Source organism: Ipomoea triloba, chromosome 7, assembly GCF_003576645.1.
Source record: "Ipomoea triloba cultivar NCNSP0323 chromosome 7, ASM357664v1".
Taxonomy (NCBI): domain Eukaryota; kingdom Viridiplantae; phylum Streptophyta; class Magnoliopsida; order Solanales; family Convolvulaceae; genus Ipomoea; species Ipomoea triloba.
Window position 1 is genome coordinate 12934033 of NC_044922.1, and position 25566 is coordinate 12959598.

Genomic DNA, 25566 nt, shown 5'->3' on the forward strand with positions numbered 1-25566 from the left:
CATTGAGTGGTGTGAACCGCACGGCCGCACGGGAGAGCACGGCCGACCTTAACCTGACCTAATAATATATATATATATATATATATATATATATATATATATATATATATACTTTTCTTTATATATTTATATATTGTGAAATAACTAATAATAATGCAAATGTAAAGTATATTAAAATTATTATTTATATATGTCATGGTTCAATGAAAAATAATTTTCCGCCAAAGCAACTGCGAGTCTGCGACAGAATATTGTACGTCACAAGTTTTCCTGCCAAAAATAGGTTTCCTGCTAAGACATTTTTGTTGGACTTTACGACAACATCTCAATTGCGTCTTACATTTGTCGCAATATCGTCATAAATATCATCGCCATTGCTCTAAATCTAATATTTTACACAAGCGATATGCTTGTCGCAAGCTTGTCGCTATTTCTGTCGCAAAAGGTCGTCTATTGCGACGGATTTGTCAATCGTAATGTCTGTCCGTCGCTATAAGGGTAGTCTTCTAGTGCCATAAAACTCAGTAGAATACAACAATTTGTTAATGGCGCCTTTGTTCCTTTTGGCAAACGAGCTCTCACCAATGAGAACCTCCAGTGCCATAAAACTCAGATGTGTGCGAATGTACTTAGTGTCGGACTGCAATGTTAGCGACAGTATAAAGTGCCGTGAATGTGTGTTTCACAACAATGAGGTAAGCCACCATTTTTTTTTTTTTGCAAATTAAGTTTAGATAATCGTTCTACTATTCTCAACCAACCTTTGCATGGAATTAAAAAACGATGACTAATTTTGGAAGATCAACATAATTGGGGGACCATTATTGCTGGAATTAACTCGAATAAAATCTGTCATCTCTTCTTGAAAAGCCATGTGATTGATTTACTGACTGTTTTTAATTGTTTCCTATTGGTTTTATAATTGTTGATTATAATGGTTTTGTAATTGTTTTATCTAAGTTGTATTTTGGCTGCAATACTGTACTATTAAATTAAGAATTACAAATCATACCATTAATGAACTTACAAATAAAATAATTGACTGAACGTTGAGTGGTGTAACCAATCTATCCATAAAATATATTTTCAAGTACGTTAACAAAGGAAATGGTCGTGTCACAACTTAATTTTACAAGAGTACAGTGGACGGAAATGGTAATGAAGTGACTGATGAAATAAACATGTACTACAATTATCGGTATGTATTCACATGTGAGGCTACATGGCGTCTTTTAGGCTTTAAAGTGCAATACAGGACACCACTGGTTGAAAGGTTAAGCTTCCATTTGCCTGATTGTTAATCTGTTGTATTCCAAGATGATGATAGTATCGCCGATGTCATGAATAGATATACTATTGGGTAGAGCATGTTTTTAGGGTGGTTTGATGCAAACAATAGATGTGAAGATGCTAGATTGTTGAGTTGTATTGAAATGCCAAATAAGTTTGTTTGGAAAAAAAGACATTAAAGAGTGGCATCCAAAGAAAAAGAGATTTTCAATTGTCGGTATTTTTTACGTACCGCCTGGTACTGGTGAGCTATATTATCTTAGATGCTTCTGAATATAGTTCGTGGCCCAACATGTTTTAAAGACATCCGTACATTTAATGGGATTGAGTATGTGGCTTTTAGAGATGCATGTTATACACGGGGATTATTAGATGATGATAAGGAATACATTGATGCAATTGAGGAGGCAAGTCATTGGTTATCTGCTTAATCAATGAGAAAACTTTTTGTCACATTATTGACAACCAATTCCTTGAATAGGCCAGAAGTAGTATGGGATGTTGTCTGGAAACATCTAGTTGAAGACACACAATTCAAGTGAATGTTACTTCGAAATCAGGGTATATTATTATTTTTTATTTATCAAATTTTCTAAATATACTACATTATAACAGAGTCAGTAGTACTAAAAAAAAATATTCTCTTACTGCTAAGAAAAATGAAATACATTACAATTGTGTTTATTGTAATAATAAATTGTCATTTTGCTACCAAAATCTTTAAACTTCTATTACTTTAATCTAAGTCTATTTATTCTTTTTTTTTTTCTTTTGATTTTAGTTAATTCAATTGATTTGTCAAAAAATTAATAGTGTGAACATGAGAAGATTGAGTTGAAATGGAAAAGACAAAGAATTGATCTTTTCTTTAAAAGAAAGAATTATGAAGATTTAACATCTCAAGTAAATCCATTTACAGGTATTAAACCATTGAATTCTGAAAGTCGTCCTGAAAAAGCTCAAAGAGTTGAAATCGATGAGAAGTTTGATATCCAAGCAATAGAACGTGAACCGAGATTGCGACTACCAATATGGAAGTGCCCCATTGAGAAGCGTGATGAAGTTAGGAGAGCTTATATCAAGGCCGTCCCATTTCAATGCTTGCTTTCAAAGTATCCAAAATCGGGAGAAAAACATCCTCGTAACTTTCAAGCATCTTGGTTTAAGTTATTCTCTTCTTGGTAAGAATATTCTTCTAGTAAAGATGTAGCATTTTGTCTGCCATGTTATTTGTTTCATACTTAGGATGGGCTTTCCGGATTGGATGCTTTTACTATAAATGGGTTTAGATCATGGAAGAAAGTTAGAGATGGAAAAATTGCTCATTTTTAGCACATATATATTGGGAAAGATCTCACCTCCCCTCATCGAAATGCTGAGAAAGCTTATACGGATCTCATGAACCAACAACCACACTTTGCACAACATATTGAGAAATTCACATCTCAAGAAATAGCAGAGAATAGACTTTGCTTGAGAACTTCAATTGAGGCAACTAGATGGCTTGCATTTCAAGGATGCTCTTTTAGGGGTCATGATGAGTCAATAACATCAACGAACTGTGGAAACTTTTTAGAGCTATTGAGTTTCATTGCATCTTTTAATGATGAAGTAACAAAAGTTCTTGATAAAGCTCCATGAAATGCATAATATACATCACCAACAATACAAAAGCAAATTTTGCAAGTGTTGGCAACTAAAGTAAAAAGTACTATCCGAGAAGAAATTGGTGATGCAAAATTTTGTATCATTGTTGATGAAGAACAAGATGAATCAAAGAAGGAACAAATGTCAATTGTCTTGAGATTTGTTAATAGAGATGGCTTTATACAAGAACATTTCTTTAGAGTTGTTCATGTTAAGGACACTATTGCATGAACATTGAAATAATCTATCTTTTCTATCTTATCTCGTCATAATCTTGATGTTCAAAATATTCGGTGACAAGGTTATGATGGTGCAAGTAACATGTGTGGAGAATGGAATGGATTAAAAGCGTTAATCTTGGATGAATGTCCTTATGCTTATTATGTTCATTGTTTTGCACATCAATTGCAATTAGCATTAGTAGCTTCATCAAAGGAAGTCATCCATGCCCATCAATTTTTCAAGTTGAACTCTATTATTAATGTTGTTGGGGGCATCATGTAAGCGCAATGACCAATTGAAAGTTGCACATGCCTTAAGTATTGCTCATTTGCTTAGTATTGATGAGCTTGAAAGTGGGAGGGGTCTTAATCAAATTGGTTCTTTTCAAAGGCCGGGTGATACTCGTTGGAGTTCTCATTTGAAATCTATTTCAAGTTTGATGATAATGTATAGTGCAACATGTGAAGTTTTACTTAATATTGTTGAAGATGGAACTACACATGCTCACTGTGGAGATACAGATGCAGCATATGAGGTACTCACTTCTTTTGAGTTTGTATTCATTATGCATCTCATGAGAAAATTTTGGAGATTTCTAATACGTTTTGCGTGGCAACTTCAATCTCAAGAAATATTGAATGCAATGTATCTTGTGTTATCTACTAAATTGCTTATTCAAAATTTAAGAGATAGTGGATGGGATGAATTAGTTGCAAGTGTGAAGTCTTTTTGTAAACCTGTCGACATAACTGTGCCGAATTTTGATGCTCAATATATTGCAAGAAGAAGAAGGGCTAGGCATCAACAAGATGAATTAACAATTGGACATCATTACAAATTTGATATTTTTAATGTTGTGATTGATTCCCAGTTGCAAGAGTTGAGCAATAGGTTTGATGATAAAGCAATGGAGTTAATTATTCTCAGTTCATCGTTAGATCCAAAAGAGATGAGTATATCATTCAAATTGATGACATTTGCAAGTTGGTAGAGAAGTTTTACCCTAAGACTTTGAAGTTTATGAGATTTTACAATTGAAAATGCAACTTGAACATTTTGAACATGTGCAACAACTTCCTGATTTCAGTACACTAGAAAGTATTTCTAATCTATGCCAATGGTTGGTGAAAACTATAAAATCGAACATCTATCGTCTTGTGTTTAGAGTAGTAACTCTCATTCTCACACTTCCAGTATCTACAACTACTACATAACGATCTTTTTCTGTCTTGAATATAGTAAAGACTACACTTCGTAACAAGATGGAAGATGAATTTCTTAATGATTGTTTGTTAGTATACATTGAAAAATAAATTGCAAAACAATTTAGTATAGATTCAATTATAGATAATTTTTGTGACGTGCAAGAGAGACGTTCTAAATTTTAGGGTGTGTTTAGAAAGTAGGAAAATGACTTATGAAAAATGTTTTCTGGAAAATGAGTCACTTTCTGAAAAAAGATTTCATTTTCAGCTTCTTGTTTGGATGTACTTTGGAAAACTGTCTTTGTGTGTTTGGTTCATTTTCTAGAAAATGAGTAGAAATGTATAACTATATATTTTTATTATTTTATTTAAAATATAAAAATATATAAACTAATAATATTAATTATAAATTAATTAATAATAATAATAATAATAACAATAATAATAATAAAAACATCGTAGGTCGTTTCTGCGGAAACCAGAGCCGGCCGACGGACTGGTTTTTGGCGGAAACCAGTCCGCCGGGCCGTCCCTCTCTACGTACCAAGCCATTTTCCATTTCTGGAAAATGACTTCCGGAATGTTTGTCCAGAAGTCATTTTCCGGAAAAATGAGTTCATTTTCCATTGACCACATTTTTCGGATGTTCCCAAACACCAAAAACTTAGAAAATGATTTCCATAAATTATTTTCCGCCTTACCAAACACACCCTTAGTAGATTTGTAATATAATGATGTGTTTTTGAATATGTTAAATGAATATTAATGTATTTTATTATTCTCCTTCAAATTGTGATTGGCCCCCACACCAACAAATCTTGGTTCTGCCCTTGCACAAGTGGAAGTAAAAGTTGGGATTAAATTTTTGAGAATACATGAAGTATTTTTCTTAATATTATATGATGTCAAAAAGTACTTTATTTGTGTACTGAATGTACATTATTTGATAATATATAAAATACTTCATAATATACTTTCAAATTAAATAATGTACTTTACGTACACAAATATTGTACTTTTAGTATATTAAAAGTGTACTTTTTATTGTGTGAATCATGAATATAGGGTACATTTTTAATATACTAAAAGTACATTATTTGTGTGTTGAATGTATATTATTTGATAGTATATAAAATAATGTACTTTTAATATATTAAAATTTATTTTTTGATAGTATATAAAATAATATTCTTTTAGTATATTATAGTGTATTTTTTTTATAATTCACATAGTACTGTGGGACCATTGTCCATGGAATAATGATTAGTCAATTTTTGTTTAATTGCATGATTTTGGATTATTTAGGTTTTTTTTTTTTTCGTGGGATGACACAAATGCATTTTCACATGTAGTTCAGGAACATATTTGAGTATTACTTCTATCTTTAATCAAGTCTCATTAATATGAATAGATACTGCACTATAACAGAGTCAGTAGTACAAAAAAAATTAAAAAAATAATAAAAAAACTCATTAATCAAATTTGGCATTTAAAATGAGAGAAAAGGAGTAATTATTAAAAATATAAAATTTGCATTCCTAAAAATTGACTATTGACGTGGTTTATATGTCACTCATTAGTCCATGAGGATAAACCAAATTTTTAATAACATTTGTTTAATTGTAAATGCCAATTTACATCATAAACATCTCCACCAAGTATGCAATAAAAGCGGTGAGACGCTAGTCGGAGATCATATTGGCCCATGTTTGTAGAGGGTAGGGGGAGTAAAAATTCGTCAAATTAATCTATTCTAATTCATCAAATTTGTTAAATTAAATCTGCTCTAATCCATCAAATTTGTCAAATCACCTCTCATCCTGTTCGCATCCACTTAAAATGGATGGGGTGCAAATCCATTTAATGAAAATTCATTACTAGTGGATTAGATGTGGATCAGACTTCTCAAAATCCACTGCATCCAATCCCCGAAACTAATGAACTAGAAGAATGCATCACAATTACTCCACAAATGCACCACATAACTCAATCAGATTAACACAAACCACGCTCATGTCAGAGCAAAATCTTGGCTCTAATTAAGCTCTAATTTATTCAAAAAATAATAATAATAAAAAAGAGTTTATTACCGAAATGGTCCCTCGACTATTGTGAAATTACCAATTTGGTTCTCGACAATTTTTCGTACCCAATTAAGTCCATCGACTTTGAAAATTTTAACTAATTTGGTCCTCTGTTTATTTTGCCGTTAAAATTGGGACCAAATTGATAATTTTGCTATAGTCAAGGAACTAAATTGGTAATTTTTTTATAGTCAAGGTACCAAATTGGTAGTTAATTTTTCACTGAAATGGTCCCTTGACTATAGCAAAATTACCAATTTAATCTCTTGACTATAACAAAATTATCAATCTGGTCCCGATTTTAACGGCAAAATAAACAGAGGACCAAATTGGTTAAAATTTTCAAAGTCGAGAGACTTAATTGGACATGAAAAATTGTCGATGATCAAATTGGTAATTTCGCAATAGTCGAGGGACTATTCCGATAATAAACTCAATAAAAAACCTCAATGATCAATATTATCAGTCCAATTTATACCGTTAAATTTTTTGTGTCAACATTTTGCTAAGTGAGAAAAAAATTTGAATGGGCATGTGGACGAGTCTGGTTGGTCACTAGCATCACTCAGTCTCTAAAATAACCATGAAAACTAGTACTATCAGGTTTTGACATTGAAAACATGTTTTCCAATAAGAACCTAAGATGTTCACTCTTGTATATGCAATGATACAGTTGGTTGCATTCATGTCAAGGTTTTCTTTGAGTTTTCCCACTACATTCATGGCCTTTTATAATGATAGTATACATCTAGCTCAACACCCCCCCCCCCCTAACCAAGCCAAAAAGCCATGGAATGCTTGAGATGACCTGTTAAATCAGAGCCCTCCAACCCCCTACCAAAAAAGAAAAAAAAAAAAAAACATAAAAACAAATCTCTAAAGTTTTCAGCTGCTCAAAGCAGTACTTGAGGAGGATGGCAGTGATAGCTGATTCTGAGTTTGAGTACGCGCCTTCACCTGCTTCTGCTGCTCGACGAATCTGTTCATTTTTTCGAGCAACTGGGTGGCCTTTCGCCTTCCCCTTTCGGTTCCATTTTGTACTAAATCAAGCAAGGGAGCCATCACACCTAGTTCTTGAGCTTCTACTAGATTCTGTTGGTCTCCAGAACAGAGGTGCACCAAAACAGTAGCCGCATTTTCTCTGTTCCTAGGAGTCCCATTTGCAATAACATCTACCAAAAGAGGAACTACCATTGCAGATCCAATAACTGCCTTCCCTTCAGAATGACTAGCCAATATCGCGAGCATAACTAGCGCTTCGTCCACCATACTGCCTTGAGGTTCTGTTAGCAGGCGTATTAGTATGGGCACAACTCCAGCCCTCACAGCCTTACCCTTGTTACCCTGATATATACACAGGTTAAAAAGCGCGGTTGCAGCATCTTTCTTCCCTCTTTGGGTTCCTTCGCTTAGCAGTGTCACCAGTGGAGGAATTGCTCCCAAAGCACCAATTGTGACCTTGTTTTCATCAACAACTGAGAGGCTAAATAAAGTGGCTGCTGAGTTTTCCCGAGCTTCCATGCTACCCCGTTTGAGCACACTGACAATGCCAGGCACAGCATCTGAAGATATGATTCTTCCTTTGTTGTCCTCGCATATGGAAAGGTTAAGCAGTGCAGTAACTGCATGCTCCTGGATGCGAGAATCAGGGATGGAGAGAAGGTTGACAAGCAGAGGAATGGCACCCGCTTCAGCTATTGCCACACGATTGTCAGCATTGCGCTTAGCAAGAAGCCGTATTTCACCTGCAGCAGTCTGTTGATCTTCATGGTTGACAGATGCCAGTTTGCAGAGGAGAGTTTCTATCTTTGAGCGATCCACGGGTGAACATACAGAAGTTTTCTTACTAGGCTGAGAATCACAGGGCCGTTTGGGTGGTTCAATCCCATTGGCCTCACACCATTGAGCTATAAGGCTGCGCAAAACATAGTTGGGTGTCCGAGTAGTCCCAGCGAGGGTTTGCTGCGTCTTTGGGCAAGTGTTATTTCCTGCTTCCAGCCATTTCTCAATGCAAGAACGTTCATAGGTCTGCAGTGAAAAAAAATGAAACATATCAGAACCAACATAAAAATAATTGGCTTCAGTGCTGTTTTGGTTTGTGCTAGTAGGAACCGCATTGTCTATTTGGCATGAGACCATCAAGGGGTATCGTCTATGCAAATAGATCACTAGTTTGGATAACCACAAACTTCCCATTTGAGATTCATACAATCACTACAAAGTTCGAAGAAACTGTATGTTGCACTACTAGAAAAATTGCTCTCTTACACCAAAGTTACCTCCCAATTCATTGGACTTTTATATGGTCTTAAAATGGTGAACTCTACATTAAATCTGACCATTTTTACACTTTTTCTTTATGCATTTTAGTTTTTAGCACGGCGTAGCAGTCATGGAAAGAAGTGAAAATTCTATGAAAATACAAGACGAGAGCAAAATCTGGAGGAAATACTTCTTTGGTCATAAAAGGGCAAGAGCATAAGATATGTATGCAAACAAATCTCAGAATAAAAATAAGAACTAGTTATAATACCTGCCCCGTTGCAACAATGACTGGATCTCTCATCAACTCCAGAGATATAGGACAACGGAAATCATCTGGAATCACTGGGGCTTTGAGACTCTGCTCTGTACATGCTTGGCCAGTTCTTCTTGATGACTTATCCCTCGAGGAATCAATGTCAGGATTGTCTATTTGCACAAAATCCTTAATTTTCCTTAATAGCATGGACATCTTCTCTATCCTCTGCCCTGGATCCCCAACAGAAGCAGAAACCATCTCATGTAAAGTTAGCGATTCTTGCATTAGATCATCTATTCCACTTAGTTGTAACCTTTCAACCAATCTCCTTAATACAGCTGGGTCTGTGGCCGCATTGCTGCTCTTTTCATAAACAGACAACAAATCCTCGTATAGTTCATCCTCGGGTGTATCAACTCTTCCTTTCGCTCTTCTGAATTGAGAAAGAACAAGCTCAACCTGAAAAATATAATTAGTCAGGTAGAAGAAACACTAGATGGCATAAAATTCTGAAGTTTTGCTACTTTCCTGTCAAAGAACTCTTGTTGATTACAGCTAAACAATATTCACCAGTATGATCACTTAAAGTCTGTGCGATATTAGAAACAATAAGTTATTCCATTCTTTCATTAACAATATTCAAAGGATACTTTACTGCTCCCCCCGGCCAATTAAGTTTTGTAGATGCTGCATCATTTTAGTGGTTGCAACTCCAATCTCCCTACTGACCCAAAACTATGGCTAGGTAAAGTAATCCAAACTTGAACATCATTAGTCTGTTGTTTTTTCTTTTTAAATTTTTGAACACACCCCCGTGGGAAGGAAAGAATATTGAGAATTGATTTTACTGGTTTTACTTGTTCTCAGAAAGCTAATTGCAGAAAAAAACAAGATTTGCTACACCAAGAACTGTTTTCTACCTGTTCTTTAACTTCATCAGATATGTCAAGTTTTTCATAAGAAATTCCACTCAAAGCTTGTTCAAGCTGAACTGTCACCTCTTGAAATTTATTCATGATATGCTCCCTTTCTAAGGCCTGCAAATAGGGAAGGATATTAGTATCTATTTACTTTATGTACTTCAATGATCCTAGTAGCAACAAAGAGTGATTAGAAAAGATAATTTCTTTTTCACCTAATGTTAATTCATCCCCAAGCTTCCACATATTTACAGATAAAACATCTTGTGAGTTTTCAGTTGATAAAAGAAATTCATACAAAAAATTTTAAACAAAAAGATAAAAAAGATAAAAATTTGAGAAATATACCCCAAAAAAAGGTAAAAAATTTTATTATGCCCTTTTTAGATTCATAGCCAAGTAAGCTACAGCTCAAATGACTAAACAAAAAGAAAAGGAAACAAAACCACAGATCCAAAAATAAACTCCTTTAACCTAAAGGGAACACAGAGAAAACAAAAGAAACCCTTCTTTCCTTTCCATTTCATTGTATGCACAAATTAAATTCTTCATCAAGTCAAAGCATATTAAGATAACAACTACAGAACGATCGAATCCAAGATCAAAGTACAAAGAAATGCTCTTTGTGTGAAGAAACGCACCAGATAAATCTTGCTGCCTTCACTCCCAAATTTGAGCATATCCTTAGCCGATTGGAGACCCGCCTTGAAAGAAACTAAAGCCTTTAAGGAAGATTCAGGGACGGCTTCTTTGATATCACTAATCTCTTCGAACATTGGAGTCAACAGCTTCAGCCGCCTCGCCAGGTTACAGTACTGCTTCTTCACCGTGCACCTGAACTCCGAAATACCAGATATTTCATTCACCAGCTCAATAAGCTTCGCCGTCAGACCTGCCTTCTCTTCCTCCATTCTTTCAGTTCAAAACAAAATCAAAACTCCATCAAATTACTAATGATCCAATGAATTGCAGTCTCCTCTACTGTTAAATTTTAAGGAAGAGATAGACCCGCCGGCCATCATTTCAGTCACTGCTAAAACTCACTCCACAACAGAAGTGTAGCTATGATTCTATGAGTATGAGAGAGATTAAGCGGGGGTTACGATTTAATGGGGCTTTCTGGCTTCATTGAAGAACCAGCTGCAAGCCTGCAATGGGAAAAAGAAAAACAACGGAAAGTTAAAAGGTGGAGTTTGTTAACCATGTGAGGTGGGGTCAGGTGAGAAAGAAGACAGATTTATATCGCCTGTTGGAATCCTCCGAATACAGTAGTTTTATCACGTTCTTAAATATTTAAATTGATTACTCGTAACCTTCTGACTTTCAGATTATTATTGTCCTAATAATAGGTAACTTTTTTTTTTACTGACTCACTTTCAGATTATTATTGTCCTAATAATAGGTAACTTTTTTTTTTACTGACTCGGTTACAATGTAGTATCTGTTCAAAGCACAAAAAGTCAACAGATACCTCCACTGAGGCTCGAACCCACTCCCTTCCACATGAGAGTGTACACCGAGTGTCGCTTGATCAAAAGGTCTTTAGCTAATAATAGGTAATTTAAATATGGTAACAATTTAAAAATTAAAGATCACATGTGATTAATTTAAAAATTTAAGACTAAATATAACAAAGTTACTATACGCAAACACTTCGTATGATATCAGAGTACGTATGATATCAGAGTAATCATAGCATGATTGAGCTGTCAGTTTAAATCGGCAGATGGTAAGAGACAGCCAATGAGCCAAAAACTGAAATTTTAGCGAGTTTTTTTTTCCAAAGCTGTTACCGTGTTACGGTGTACTCCGTATTTGTTAAAACTACCGTATGAAAAAGGATTGATTTTTTTTTTTAAAAAAAAGTAATTTCAATTATTAAATTAAATCTACAAATTCATACACCTAAAACACTTTATAATGACAACTAGCATGAACTTTTCTTTTACCTTCCACACGTCAAAAATGCAACATAAGAAACATCTGTCAACTTTATTTTTAGATGATATGATGCAAATTGATGTCTTGATGTATACTTTATATAATTTTTTTTTATAACCTAAAATTTCTTACTTCGTTGGATTACATTTTAAATTTTATAAATTTGTCCCAAGATTTATATTAAAAAAAATGAATTTTGAATTTTTTAAAGTAATTATAGACTCTTCCACCGCATGAATATTTCTGCGTACAAGAAGTGTTCAACATTACTATGTCGCTAGAAGCAAGACTAAATGTTAATTAGACAACCACTTAAGCTGAGCATAATTAATGTGTTAAAAATGTGAATTTATAAATAATTAATAGAGTTAATTCTATTTTTAGTCATTCTTTTTCAGAACATTCTCATTTGGTCTGAGTATTATTGTGGCATGATCATTTTTTGCCCTCCGTCAATAAAATCATTGAAATGTCGTTAAATACAAGGATATTTCGATCTTTTTTCATACAAAGTCGGTTGACCCATTAAATTTTTATTTTTATTTTTTGAAAAAAATTCATAATTAAAGACTTAAATGCCCTTGTATTTTATGGAATTTAAACGGTTTTGTTGATGGAGGACCAAAAATGACCATGTCACAATAATACTAGGACCAAAGGGAGGTGTTCTAGAAAAATAGACTAAAAGTGGATTGTCACCTATAAATCTAGAAAAAATAGTTGAATTAATTCATGATTAATAAATGTAAAATGGAGATAACAAATATATAAATATAAAAAATGTTGCAATATATTCGTAGGAGCATTATTCATAATGGATTTAGTTTGGTTGGATTTGTTTCATTTCCTCCGAGATATTGAGACAAAAATAAAAGAGATAAGAGTCAAATAAATCTTTCAACTATTTAGAAAAGTGCAACTAACACTCAGAACTTAAAAAACGTACAATTATGCACTCTAACTTGAACAAAAAGTGCAATTGACATTTTTAAAGGTAATTTCTAGGTAAAAAGCAGTAAACAATGACTTGGAAGCCAAGTGTAATTTCTTTTTTTTACAACATGGAGGGTTGATGCGTTCTAAATCATTAATTCGAAAATCTCTTAAATCAACGCTTAAGTGGTTAAATGAACTCCAAAATCTACTAAAAATCATATCCTTCATCTCGGCTGATCAGAAAATGCAATTGTTGTCTTAATCACAATGGCCAATTAAACAAAAATTTTGAGTTTGTTGTCCTAATATCGTATAGCCATGCTCACACCATCATCCACATCATTAGCACCCATTGTCATTTTCGCATTCACTGAATGTTTCTACGATGAGAACAAGCTAAGTTGATATATAAGGTAGTTTTGCTATGGTGAGTTCAAGTTCACGAATGAGAGCAACTAGCCATGTTACTTTTGTTAAGACATTTGTTATAACTTTGTATTCTACTTATGTTGAGGAGCTAGCCATTGTTTTTTGCTTGCGACAGGCCTAAGAGAATAAGTTTTTGTCAATAAAGACATCAAAACCACTAGTGAATTTTTCGTCATTAGGGCACCCCACTCAATCAGTGTCCGAGAAAGCATAGATATTATTAGAGTCATCAGATTTAGTAAAACGCATGTCATAGTCTAGAGTCCCTTTGACATACCTTAGAACTTGTTTGTTACCTAGTGCTCAGTGTTTGCAGAGTGCATGAACTGACATAGTTTGTTGACTGCAAATGAGAGATCCGAACGAGTGATATGATGGTTAGGTACTAAAGTACTCCAACAAGGCTGCAGTACTGTGTAGGGTTTTCATATAGTTGACTTGTGGTTGTTGAACTTAGCTTACTGTTAAGTGGAATTGGAGTTAAGATTGGTTTGCAATGTTCCATTCCCGACCTTTTTAGTATTTCAATCATATACATTCTTTGTAACAAGACCATCGCTCCCTTACTTTAACTGTCTCTATTCTCATTAAGAAGCTCAGTGGTCGCATATATTTTATTTTGAAGACATCAACTATCTTGTTTGTAATAGAAGTCAGTAGTAGGCCTTTGTCATTACCCGTTATTAGTATATCATCAACATAAACCAATAAATAAATCTGAGTGTTAGCATATGAATAGATAAACAAAGACACATCAATTTTTGAATCCTTGAAGCCGATTAAAAGTAAGTCATGAAGACGCTTGAACCGATGTGTTTGTTTCAAGCATACATGATTAGGAAAATCTTTGTATATGTACCCTGACGATTATTGCTTCATAAAAACATTCTAACATAGGGAGTCATTTAGGAAGACAATGTGAACATCAAGTTTGCGGATTAACCAGTTTTGGTTATGGCAAGAGATAAAAGAAATCTTACCATGGTTGGCTTGACCTTTGGATTGATAGTGTCAAAGTAATCTTCTCCTTCAACTTGATTGAACCATTTGACAACAAATCGAGCCTTGTAATGTTCAGTTGATCCATCGACCTTTCTCTTGACCCGGAACACCTACTTGCATCATATAACACTCATATCTCACTCAAGTATCATCAACGTATCCACTGAGATTTTGATTGCGAAGAAATTAAAAAAAAAAAAAAAGCTTACTTTTCTAAAACAAATAATTGTAGGAGGTAAATTTGAGGGAGATAAAGTGATGGACTGCCTGTAGAGTATTAATTAGGGTTAGGGTGGGTTGGTAGTCATGGATCGCTTTGGTATGTTGATACCCGATGAGACTTGTTTTATATGTATGAAATATTGACAAAAAAAATTAGGCTTTAGATGTGTGTTTTACTTATATATACATGTGAATCTGAAACATTTTGAAATTTAATAATTGATAAAATCAATATATTTTACAGTTTGACTATCAAAACTAATTTTATGGAAAAAATCACAAAATATATACATGTAGATCATAAAATTAAAATTTCAATGTCAATACTATTATGACTCAATGTTTTGGTTACATTAAAAATGATTTTTTAAAATTTCAAGTTCAAAATATGGCACGCTTGATGAGTCGCAGCTGGAAGGTCAGTGATTAGCTCGCCGACTTTAGATGTCGTTGATCAAATTAATCAGTACATGTACGACATGAATATTGCAAAAGGGCAAACATATTTAAGTTGTAACTCTTTGTGTAAGGCAGAATCAAACGGTGAAAATCTATTAGAACTACACGCTCTTAAATTCTTAAATAGTTTGAGATTGTATGATTTTCTTAATCATTCATTGACATTAAAGGTCGGTGCACCTGTTATGTTATTGCGGAAGATACACCATTCTCTTAGTCTTTATAACGGTATGCGGCTCATAATCACAAGATTGGTAGATCACATTGTTGAAGCAAGAATAGTTAATGGGACAAATGAAAGAACCAAAGTTCTTATCCCTCGAATGTCTCTCACTCCTTCTGATACGAGATTGTCCTTCAAGTTCCAGTATAAATAATTCCCATTGATGCTTGCACATGCCATGACTATCAACAAAAGCCAGGGTTGAACACTAACTCACGTTGGGTTATTGCTGAAAAATCAATCTTTAATCACCGTCAATTGTACGTGACTTTCTCCTGAGTCACCCATCCTGATGGCCTGAAAGTGTTAGTTCTAGACAAGGGTGGACAAGATTGTGTTGCTACTACCAATGTCGTCTACAAAGAGGTTTTCAATAATGTGTAAATACAACCGGTGATATTATTTTTTTTCAAGATGGAAAAATTGCTATATATCTACACAAAAATATATCTTCTATACATATGAATTAGAATAACAATTGATTCCTATAACTGATGAGTTACTAGAGAACGAGCATATTTGCCCAATTTATAAAAATTCTAAACAATGATATATAAAATCTCTTAAAGTTCTAACACCAAATGCGTACATCTATACGTTAGCTATTAATTAAACAATTATTTGCTCGAATTCAAATAAAGATAACACCAGAAAACATAATCGATCAAAAACATATCTTCAATTGCACTATATAATATTTGATGTTATAATTTATATAATTATATATCGATCCAAATATTCTTAATATATTATAACAAATTCATTCTGTGCATCGGACGGGTGGAAATACTAGTATATGTAAAGAAAAAAAGAGTTAATTTAATCAATGAATAATAAATAATAAAATGCGATAGGGAGTATACTTTGGGCCTTGACGCATTGTGGCATTGTGCTGCACTAGTTTGCAATTATTATTTTATGAATTATGGTCCATATAGTTGTGTAGAAATAAGAATGTTTTATTTATAATCCAGATTTATGAAGAGGATTATTTGTGTATTGAAATTATATCTTTTGAAAGCTAGCACATTAGACTATTGAAAGTATATTATTTTATCAAATAACATTTAGCACATAAATATATATTAAAAATGTTGGGAGACTTGTTAATATTATTTTTGTCTGCCTAATGTCAAATTAATATACTCCGTAACTTTTATTATTTTAAATTCTTATTAAATACCCGAGATTAAAAACCATCAGGCATAAGATATTAAGATATAGCCAACAGGCAAGGATAAGAACATTGAAAAATTGCACTTTTTCTTTCTTAATTGCTTGTTAATTTCCAATTTTAATGAGTTACCAATTTAACTCCATAATTGTTTATTAATTTTATCAATCTTATTTTTTACTTTTAATTTTTACTTCTAAACACATATTTTCTACTTTTAATTTTTACTTCTAAACACAAAAGATATATACATTTGTATTAGAATTTACATGGGACACAAAAAATGTATACATTTATATTAGAATCCACGTGAAAGATTTAACTTATCATCAAGTGCTTGCCATGTTAAGTAAAAATTAAGGGAAAATATTTGAGAGTATAACTCATGAAGGAAAAAAAAAAAAAAAACTACAAATGATCATTTAATAATGCTTCAAATTCTCAAAACGAAATCTTGTGATTAATTAAGCAAGAAAAATCAATGCCATAATAACACAACGAAGTAAAACAATAAAAACAACAATCAACATCCCAGTCACATGAAGAAAATTTTGTTGTTTTAGTCAACCTCTTCAATCTTTGGTCCGGCAGCACTAGCAGGAGGAACATCTTCTTCATCCATGGGCATGGCATCTCCGCCCTGGTAAATCTTTACCAATTTACCCTTATATTTTATGCGAGTCTATTGATCCACGTATACCTCGGATCAATTAGTTACATCAATTGTCATTGTTTAGAAATCCATTTTGGGTAGTTTTTGAATTTATTTTGGACTACTAATTAATTGGATTGGCTTGAATTCACCATATATATATATATATATATATATATATATTTATTTATTTATTTAAGAAAATATTATTTGAACTTATGACTAAATTGCATGTCAAATATTGCATTAAATTTTAGGATTATTTCAATTTTTTTACTTTGTATTATTTTTAATATCAATTTTTTTTAGTACATTAATATTTTTAATATCAATTGATTACATATAAATTGACTCATTCACAATGAGTTAATCAAATGAATGGTCATAAAAATAAGGGATAAGTGTTAAATAGACCCTCAAATTATATTGAATTGTGCAATTAGGCCTTTTAACTTCAAAAAGCTTCAATTAGGTCCTCAAGCTTGTTATTTTGGAGCAAATACGCTCTTCCTACAATTCCGGTGAATTTCCGGCGAACATCCGACTAAATTTCGACGAACAAATCAAACCATCAACCATCGGTGACGACCTTCACAGTCGCCCGGCCGTGCAGAAGGCGACTAAGTGGCGCTCGTCTCTTTCATCCATTTATCACCGATTCACCGTCGGCAGACCTCACCACCAAGACGACAGAACCAAAAAAAAACACGATTGAACGGAGAAACCACTTCCATTCCAATCCAAACTCTAAGACGCCATCTTAGTTCAGTAAGGTCCAAGCCGAGGTAAAACAACAAAGAGCAATTCAGCGCCAACCAACCTTAATGCATTCATACGCATACTGCCGGTCAATCTCCGAACACAAACTCTAAGAATGACGTTGACCATGAGACCTCCGAACACTTGGAAACTGGAAAATCGGTCGCCGGCCAAGGTTGCCAACAGAGGGGTGCTTTCCCCGGGAAGGTCATGGTAGCAACATTGGATCCCAAAAAGTCGTGCATGAAAATTGACCTCAAACAGGGTAAAGATGCATCCGTGAGTCCGACTTTGCTTTAAAGAAAGTCGGACTCAAGGAGTCCGTTTTTCCCTGTGTATTAATGGACAACCCGAGAGATTTTTTTTTTTTTGGACAAAGAGTTTTTTTTGCTTCCAGTATACCCCAACAATAGGTATCAGCTTTGGGTAAAATCCAAATACCTCATATTCCATCACCTAAGATGGACAAAGAGTTTTTTTAATTATTGATTAGACATGATTATGGACAAAGAGTTTTTTTTTTTTTTTTTTTTTGCTGTGCATTATTGAAACGAACCGAGAATTAGTATGATGAAAATAATGATTAGACATGATTAATTATTAATTATTGATTAGACATGATTAATTATTAATTAATAATGATTTTGAATATATTTATAATTATTAATAGATGATTAATAATTTAGTAAGTTAATTAAAAAGATAAAAATTATTAAATAATAATAATGATAAACATAAATTGATGAAAATTTCATCCGGTATTATTTAAACGGTTAAGTTCACAATTCAGATTGTCACAAATGTAATATTTAACCGACCACGGATAAATATCTTCAACATGACAGTTACTAATAACCAACATTTGTATAACATTGTCTGCTACATTGAATAAGATCACATCATCTGTTCGTGCTATTTGAAAATGCGACGTAATTTCTTCCCACTGTTCGGTGAACCATATCGGTTGAAAGTTGATTTCAATTTTTCTATGTCCTACTATAATTTTAAGAGGCTCACTGAACACGTCTGCGATACTAAGGAATTGATATAATCTCGTAGGCTACAAATGTGAGGTGTCATCATGTGGTAGCTAAGCAACAAAAAAAATCACACTAAGCAATTAGCATTTCCCCTATTGAGGTGTCATCATGTGATTGGTAGTTAAATTTATTTATTAGTTAGTGATGGGTAGCTCAAATGTTTTTTTTAGGTCAAATACTTAGTCGGATAATAATTTTAAAAAAATATAAAATAAAAATTACACATGGCATCTTAATCAGCACAAACTTGTTGTTAATCTGCTGAAAATGCTAATTGCTCTTTTTTTCCAGGTTCATGAATTTCGAGTTCGATAGCTTAATTGTTATCCCCAAATAGTTCAGTGATTTATTTGTATCTTTTCTCTATAAATAAATTAAAGGTACATAATATATTAACTACATATACATAATTTATTAATTACAACCACATAATATGTTATACAATTTATAAATAGTAATAGACACACAATTTATTAACTAAAGATACATAATATGTTATCTGCTTAAATATAATTTGAATGTTGTTTTGAATTAAGATTGGCAATGTAATGTGAACTTTGAAGTCTTGAACCGTGATATAACAATTGGTTATAGGGCCTACAGGTCTATTTGGCTCAATGGCTAGGGATGATTTATTGACGAGTAAAAGGGGCAGTGAAGATGGCATTTATTAAAAGAGTCAGTGAGGCAGGTGTTTAAGACTGCTTGGGTCACCCCTCCCCTATATTTCCAAAAAAAAAAAAAAAGGAGCAAAAGGAACGAGGCTGGGCCATGATTAGTAGGCTTAGGGAATGGTGTTTGGGCTAGGGAGTTCTTTTAGAGGATCGACTGATGTTAGGGCAAATTATACAGTGCACCACGTACGTAAATGATAAACTAACTGTCCCTTTTTTTGGAAATCACGTTTCTCATTTCGGTCGGTCTGTATATTTATGTTAATATTCTGTGTATTCTAGGTAATCGTTCTGTGTATTCCAGGCAATCATTCTGTGTATTCTAAGCAACCGTTCTATGTATTCATGTTAGTAACACATGTTATGATGTGTTTGTGTATTCGAATGTCTAGGAGGATGAGTTCTGTGTTTTTTGTGTCAATATTCTGTATTCATGTTATTAACATAGGTTGTGATGTGTTTGAATGTTAGGAGGATGAGTTCTGTGTATTTTGTGTCAATATTCTGTGTATTCTAGGCAAACATTCTGTGTATTCTAGATAATTATTATGTGTATTATAGATAATGAATTCCCTGGAGTCATTTGCGACCGCGTCCACTAACATCAAAACGACGTTGTTTTGGACCAGGGTGCACATTGCTATGTGCACCGTGGTCCACGATATAACGATTGCTGATGTTAGAGTGTGTTTGGTTGACGTGTTTTGATATGAGGTATAGGTATTAAAGTGATTGTTATTGTTTCGTTGACATGTTTTTAGAATACTACTATGAGTTTGAAATACTTTATCAATTAAAAAATTCATATTCTTATTAAATAAATTTTATTTCTATTCCCCATTTCTTCCCCAACTATTAATAATCATTCTCATTTCACTCTACCACCAAACATGTAAAATACTTTCACCAAAATCCATTACCTCTTATCAAGTATTTAATACCTATACCAATTTAAATTCTCATGTACGAACTAAATACACCCCTAATTTTATTTCAATTTCTTATCATCTTTTCTTTAAGAATAATTTCTTATAATCTTAAATCTTTAGCTAGCTCAACTAGCTCAAATGGTAAAGGGGTTTCTTTATTAATTTTCAATTTTGATTAAGTTACCAATTTAACCCCATAATTGTTTATCAATTTTGTTCTCCTTTGTTAATTTTCAATTTCGATTGAGTTACCAATTTAACCCCATAATTGTTTATCAATTTTGTTAGGAAAATACTACGTAAACTCCTATTTTAGTACTTATAATTTTTATTTTCACACACAAAATTTTGATGTAAATATTTACATTAGAACATTTATATTAGGACTTATACGATTAAAAAATTGTCAATCATATCTAAAGAGTAAAATTTAAAATTTAAGCACCGAGAATAGAACTTATTTTGGTATTGTGCTGGCAATGGAAGGAAAAAAAGAAAAAGAAAAAAAAGCTATAAATAATCATTTAATAATGCCTCAAAACGAAGTCTTGTGATTAATTAATGAAGAAAATCAATGCCATAATAACACAAGTAAAACAATGAAAACAACATCCCCAGCCACATAGAAGAAAATTTTGTTCTGTTTAGTCGACCTCTTCAATCTTTGGTCCGGCAGCACTGGCAGGAGGAACATTATCTTCTTCATCCATGGGCATGGCATCTCCGCCCTGGTAAATCTTGGCTATGATCGGATTACAGATGCTCTCCACCTCCTTCATCTTCTCTTCAAATTCATCCACCTCCGCCAGCTGGTTCCCGTCGAGCCAACGGATGGCTTCTTCCACTGCGTCTTCAATCTTCTTCTTATCCGCCGCCGCCAGCTTGCCGCCGATCTTCTCGTCCTTGATCGTGTTCCTCATGTTGTACGCGTAATTCTCCAAGGCGTTCTTGGCCTCAACCTTCTTTTTCAGCTCCTCGTCCTCCGACTTGTACTTCTCGGCCTCTTGCACCATTCTCTCGATCTCCTCCTTGGACAGCCGCCCCTTGTCGTTGGTGATGGTGATCTTGTTCTTCTGCCCGGTGGTTTTGTCTTCGGCGGAAACGTTAAGGATCCCGTTGGCGTCAATGTCGAAGCAGACGGTGATCTGCGGGACGCCTCGCGGGGCTGGCGGGATGCCGGAGAGCTCGAATTTGCCTAGCAAGTTGTTGTCTTTTGTCCTGGCTCGTTCCCCCTCGTAGACCTGGATTAGAACGCCGGGCTGGTTGTCGGAATAGGTGGAGAAAACTTGTTCTTTCTTGGTGGGGATTGTGGTGTTTCTTGGGATTAAAACCGTCATGACCCCGCCCGCGGTTTCCAGGCCGAGGGACAGGGGAGTGACGTCGAGTAAGAGCAAATCTTGAACCTTTTCGTTCCCTTCGCCGCTCAGGATGGCCGCCTGGACGGCGGCGCCATAGGCCACGGCTTCGTCTGGGTTGATGCTCTTGCAGAGCTCCTTCCCGTTGAAGAAATCTTGCAATAATTGCTGGACTTTGGGAATCCTGGTGGACCCGCCGACCAGGACGATATCATGGACGCTGCTCTTATCCATCTTCGCGTCCCTCAAGCACTTCTCCACTGGCTCCATACATTTTCTGAACAAATCCATGTTTAGCTCCTCGAACCTCGCCCGGGTAATGGTGGTGTAAAAATCAATTCCTTCAAATAAAGAATCGATTTCGATTGTGGTTTGGGCGGTGGAAGATAAAGTCCTCTTGGCCCTCTCGCAGGCCGTTCTCAACCGCCTCAACGCCCGTGGATTCCCACTGATATCCTTCTTGTGCTTCCTCTTAAACTCCTGAACGAAATGGTTCACCATTCTGTTATCGAAATCCTCGCCCCCCAAATGCGTGTCCCCGGCCGTGGCCTTGACCTCGAAGATCCCCTCTTCAATCGTGAGCAGAGAAACGTCGAAAGTGCCGCCGCCAAGGTCGAAAATCAGCACGTTCTTCTCGCCGGAGCTGCTGGATTTCTTGTCCAGCCCGTACGCAATCGCCGCCGCGGTGGGCTCGTTGATGATGCGCATCACATTGAGGCCGGAAATTACGCCGGCGTCCTTGGTGGCCTGTCGCTGCGAGTCGTTGAAGTAAGCAGGGACCGTCACCACTGCGTTCTTCACTGTGCTTCCCAGATAAGCCTCCGCGATCTCCTTCATCTTTGTAAGAACCATCGAAGAGATTTCCTCTGCCGAGAATTGCTTCTCTTCACCCTTGTATGTCACTACGATCATCGGCTTGTCGCCGGCGCCGGCGACCACCTTGAATGGCCATAACTTCATGTCGCCCTGCACCGACGGATCACTGAATCTCCTCCCAATCAAACGCTTAGCATCTACATCAATTCGAATTAAAGAAATTCCAAATCACATCAGAATCAATCCAAAAATATACGCATTTATACTTATGTTTATCAACATTAAACAAAAAGAAGACGAGACGTACCAAAGACGGTGTTAGTAGGGTTCATGGCGACCTGATTCTTGGCGGCATCGCCGATGAGACGCTCAGTATCCGTGAAGGCGACATAGGAGGGGGTGGTTCGGTTCCCCTGATCATTGGCTATGATCTCTACACGGTCGTGTTGCCACACTCCGACGCAGGAGTATGTGGTGCCCAAGTCGATACCGATCGCCGGTCCTTCACCTTTTCCGGCCATAATTTTTTTTTTTTTCTCTCAATAAACAATCACAAAAAACCGAAAAGCCAATTTAAATACGAAACAAGTAAGTCTGGAAAAGAGACGAGGAAAGCTGATGAATACGAATGAGCTCTGAAGATTTGAGAATGCGAGAGAGGAGGAAGGGTGGGGGAGATTATAAGGGAAGAGCTGGATTTCCAGAATGTTCTGAGCTTCCTTAACGTTGTTGGATCAGAATATGGTGCGCGTGCCATGCCGGTTTCTTTCTTTTCTTGTGTGGGCGGTTTTCCGAGTTCTACAACGCTCTGGTTGGTTCGAGAATTTTCTAGGTTTTTAACTGACTTTGACGGTGGATTCTGAAGCGTTGATTTCGATCTGAATATTCAGGAAATAAATTTATTCAGGAGGGACCACTCTGGAACTCTGAGTACGGAAAGCAAATTGCAAAACGTGACCAAGTTAACTAATTTATTATTGAAAAAAATTTCCACTTTTCTTCAAATTAAATGCATTAATCATTTACCAAATAAAGATATTAGGTATTTAAAATATATTAACATCATGCGATATAAAATATCAAATAACTTCTCAAACTATAACAAAATAGCAATTATGTCCCTTAATTATTTAAAAAAAAAAAAAGCAATTGCATTACTCATCTAATTGATGCAGAGCTTATACTAAATCAAAGATCAAATTAAAACTTTTAATAATTTGAAAGTTTAATTGTTATTTTCATATAGTTTAAGAGTCTATTTTGACACTTTTCCTATCAATTTTGATACAAATTATTTATTTACTATATTTAAAATCATGTATCATTTTTTTATTTATTTTTTTTTTTGAGAGCATGTATCATTTCTTTTAAAAATTATTTTCTTTTTAAAAAAATCAATCCATTACACAGATATCCATAAGTTCACGATACTTAAGAATGATTTGTTCGAACTAACGATTCACTTAACTAAGTCATTCACCATTTAAATTTAAATTCAAATTCAATAACAAAGTTGAAATTCATCATTCTCAATTGAAAAGTTTGTAACATTATTTATTTTAATTTTTGAAAATTTGAAATTTAAAATTTTATTAAAACATGTAAGCATGTAACTTGTGAGTTATATGAGTCAATTCAAAATGAGTTTGGCCAAAATTATAAATACACAACCCATCTAAAATACGAGTTAAATATGTCTAACCCTTTAAGATAGACTTATTTTGACATCTTTATTATGTATAAAAATTGAACTATATACTCTACCTTGATAAGTAAAATAAAACTATTAACCCTATTTGATTTTGATGGATTTCTAGATTACAAGCCCACTATAAATTTGGGTAATTTAATGATAGAGAATGCGATAATAAGTGATAACGGATTTTAAAATTGAGGCACTAAGTCACGTGTACCTTATCAGTCCCACAAATTTTGATTAATAAATGAAATTGACCATTTTTTTTTTTGTGAATCTGCCACGAAACTCTGGGAAGACTAGTTAACAAACTCTACGAGTGATAACTTGGTTACAGGTTAAAATTGAAGCCCTAATTCACGTGTACCTTATCATTTAGCATTTTCTCCAAGTTTCTCTCCTATTTTGATGATTGGCGTGGCAAGTGATATTTATTTATTTTAAATGCAAAATAGTTTGCAACCAACTCTCTCTCTTCAATCTTAATATCTTGCCAGTACTTACAACTGTAATGGTTCAACTAAAATGAGGAAAGTGATCAATGTACCACTCCATCACCACTGGATAGGAATCTCACTGCTATAGACCCAACCCGGTTGCCGTCAAATCCATCATTGTAGCTTTCGCGCTCACAATATTCTTTTTGTTTTGTTTTTTTGTTTTGTTTTGTTTTGTTTTTTTTTTTTATATGAACAAAGATCAAACTTGAGATTTGGGGATTGTACCACTTCCATGGTGACACCCGACCTGGAACCACTAGAGACAAAGCAAGCTGTCACGAGGAAGTCAAACAACCACTCTGACACATTGAAGAGGGGAATTACTCCGCGGCTCCCCATCATTACTCCTCCGACCATTATTACTCGAATTCGTTAACATTCACCAGAAGAAGAGTCGTTGCACCTTCAGTATAAAGAATGAACCTTGTAATGGAGAGTGGAGGGTCTCTAGTTTTCTTACACACAAACACTATTGTACTAAACTATTGTTACTCACTTATCTCAATATTATCCGGTAACATTCTTACCGTCACATGAAATTATAAAAATCATCACTTTTGAAGTTTGAAATTGGATAGTTGAAGTTTAGATTAATATATTGATTTGCATCAGTAGATTATATGAAAGCCAATTTGATGAAAAACTCAAGATATGTCAGAAATGTTGATGAGTAAAATGGTGATAGTACAAAGAGGGTGTGAATGTCGTTCCACTGAGGATTGGGACTATGGCACGTACTTGTATGATATGTAGAATTCTAGGCACTAAAGTATTGGAATTCACTAGAATCCAAGCAAACTAAGATTAAGGAATGGAAATAAAATAAAAGATGCAAATTAAATGAGGAATAAACTATATAATAAAAGAATG

At 34.5% G+C, this 25566-nt stretch overlaps 2 protein-coding genes across 2 annotated transcripts; both read right to left on the reverse strand.

Annotated features, from left to right (window-relative positions):
• Nucleotides 1-7330: 7330 nt before the first annotated feature.
• Nucleotides 7331-11032, reverse strand: LOC116026095 (U-box domain-containing protein 13-like). The gene is made up of 4 exons (XM_031267546.1): nt 10531-11032; nt 9890-10006; nt 8982-9428; nt 7331-8476 (listed from the first exon to the last, which is right to left on the reverse strand). The coding sequence occupies exons 1-4, from the start codon at nt 10798-10800 to the stop codon at nt 7334-7336; spliced, it is 1977 nt and encodes a 658-aa protein (XP_031123406.1). The 5' UTR covers nt 10801-11032; the 3' UTR covers nt 7331-7333.
• A 9797-nt stretch (nt 11033-20829) lies between these two features.
• Nucleotides 20830-23178, reverse strand: LOC116025238 (heat shock cognate 70 kDa protein-like). The gene is made up of 2 exons (XM_031266397.1): nt 22808-23178; nt 20830-22697 (listed from the first exon to the last, which is right to left on the reverse strand). Exons 1-2 carry the CDS (start codon nt 23019-23021, stop codon nt 20974-20976), a joined length of 1938 nt encoding a protein of 645 aa, XP_031122257.1. The 5' UTR covers nt 23022-23178; the 3' UTR covers nt 20830-20973.
• Between the last annotated feature and the right edge of the window lie 2388 nt (nt 23179-25566).

Bases quoted from the DNA above. Each gene is read 5' to 3' on its own strand.
- LOC116026095 (XM_031267546.1), bottom strand. From the start codon at position 10,800: ATGGAGGAAGAGAAGGCAGGTCTGACGGCGAAGCTTATTGAGCTGGTG. The intron at 10,007-10,530 runs GTGCGTTTCTTC...CCCTATTTGCAG, and splicing joins AAGGCAGCAAGATTTATCTG to GCCTTAGAAAGGGAGCATAT. The intron at 9,429-9,889 runs GTAGAAAACAGT...TATATTTTTCAG, and splicing joins CTGATGAAGTTAAAGAACAG to GTTGAGCTTGTTCTTTCTCA.
- LOC116025238 (XM_031266397.1), bottom strand. From the start codon at position 23,021: ATGGCCGGAAAAGGTGAAGGACCGGCGATCGGTATCGACTTGGGCACC. The intron at 22,698-22,807 runs GTACGTCTCGTC...GAATTGATGTAG, and splicing joins CCCTACTAACACCGTCTTTG to ATGCTAAGCGTTTGATTGGG.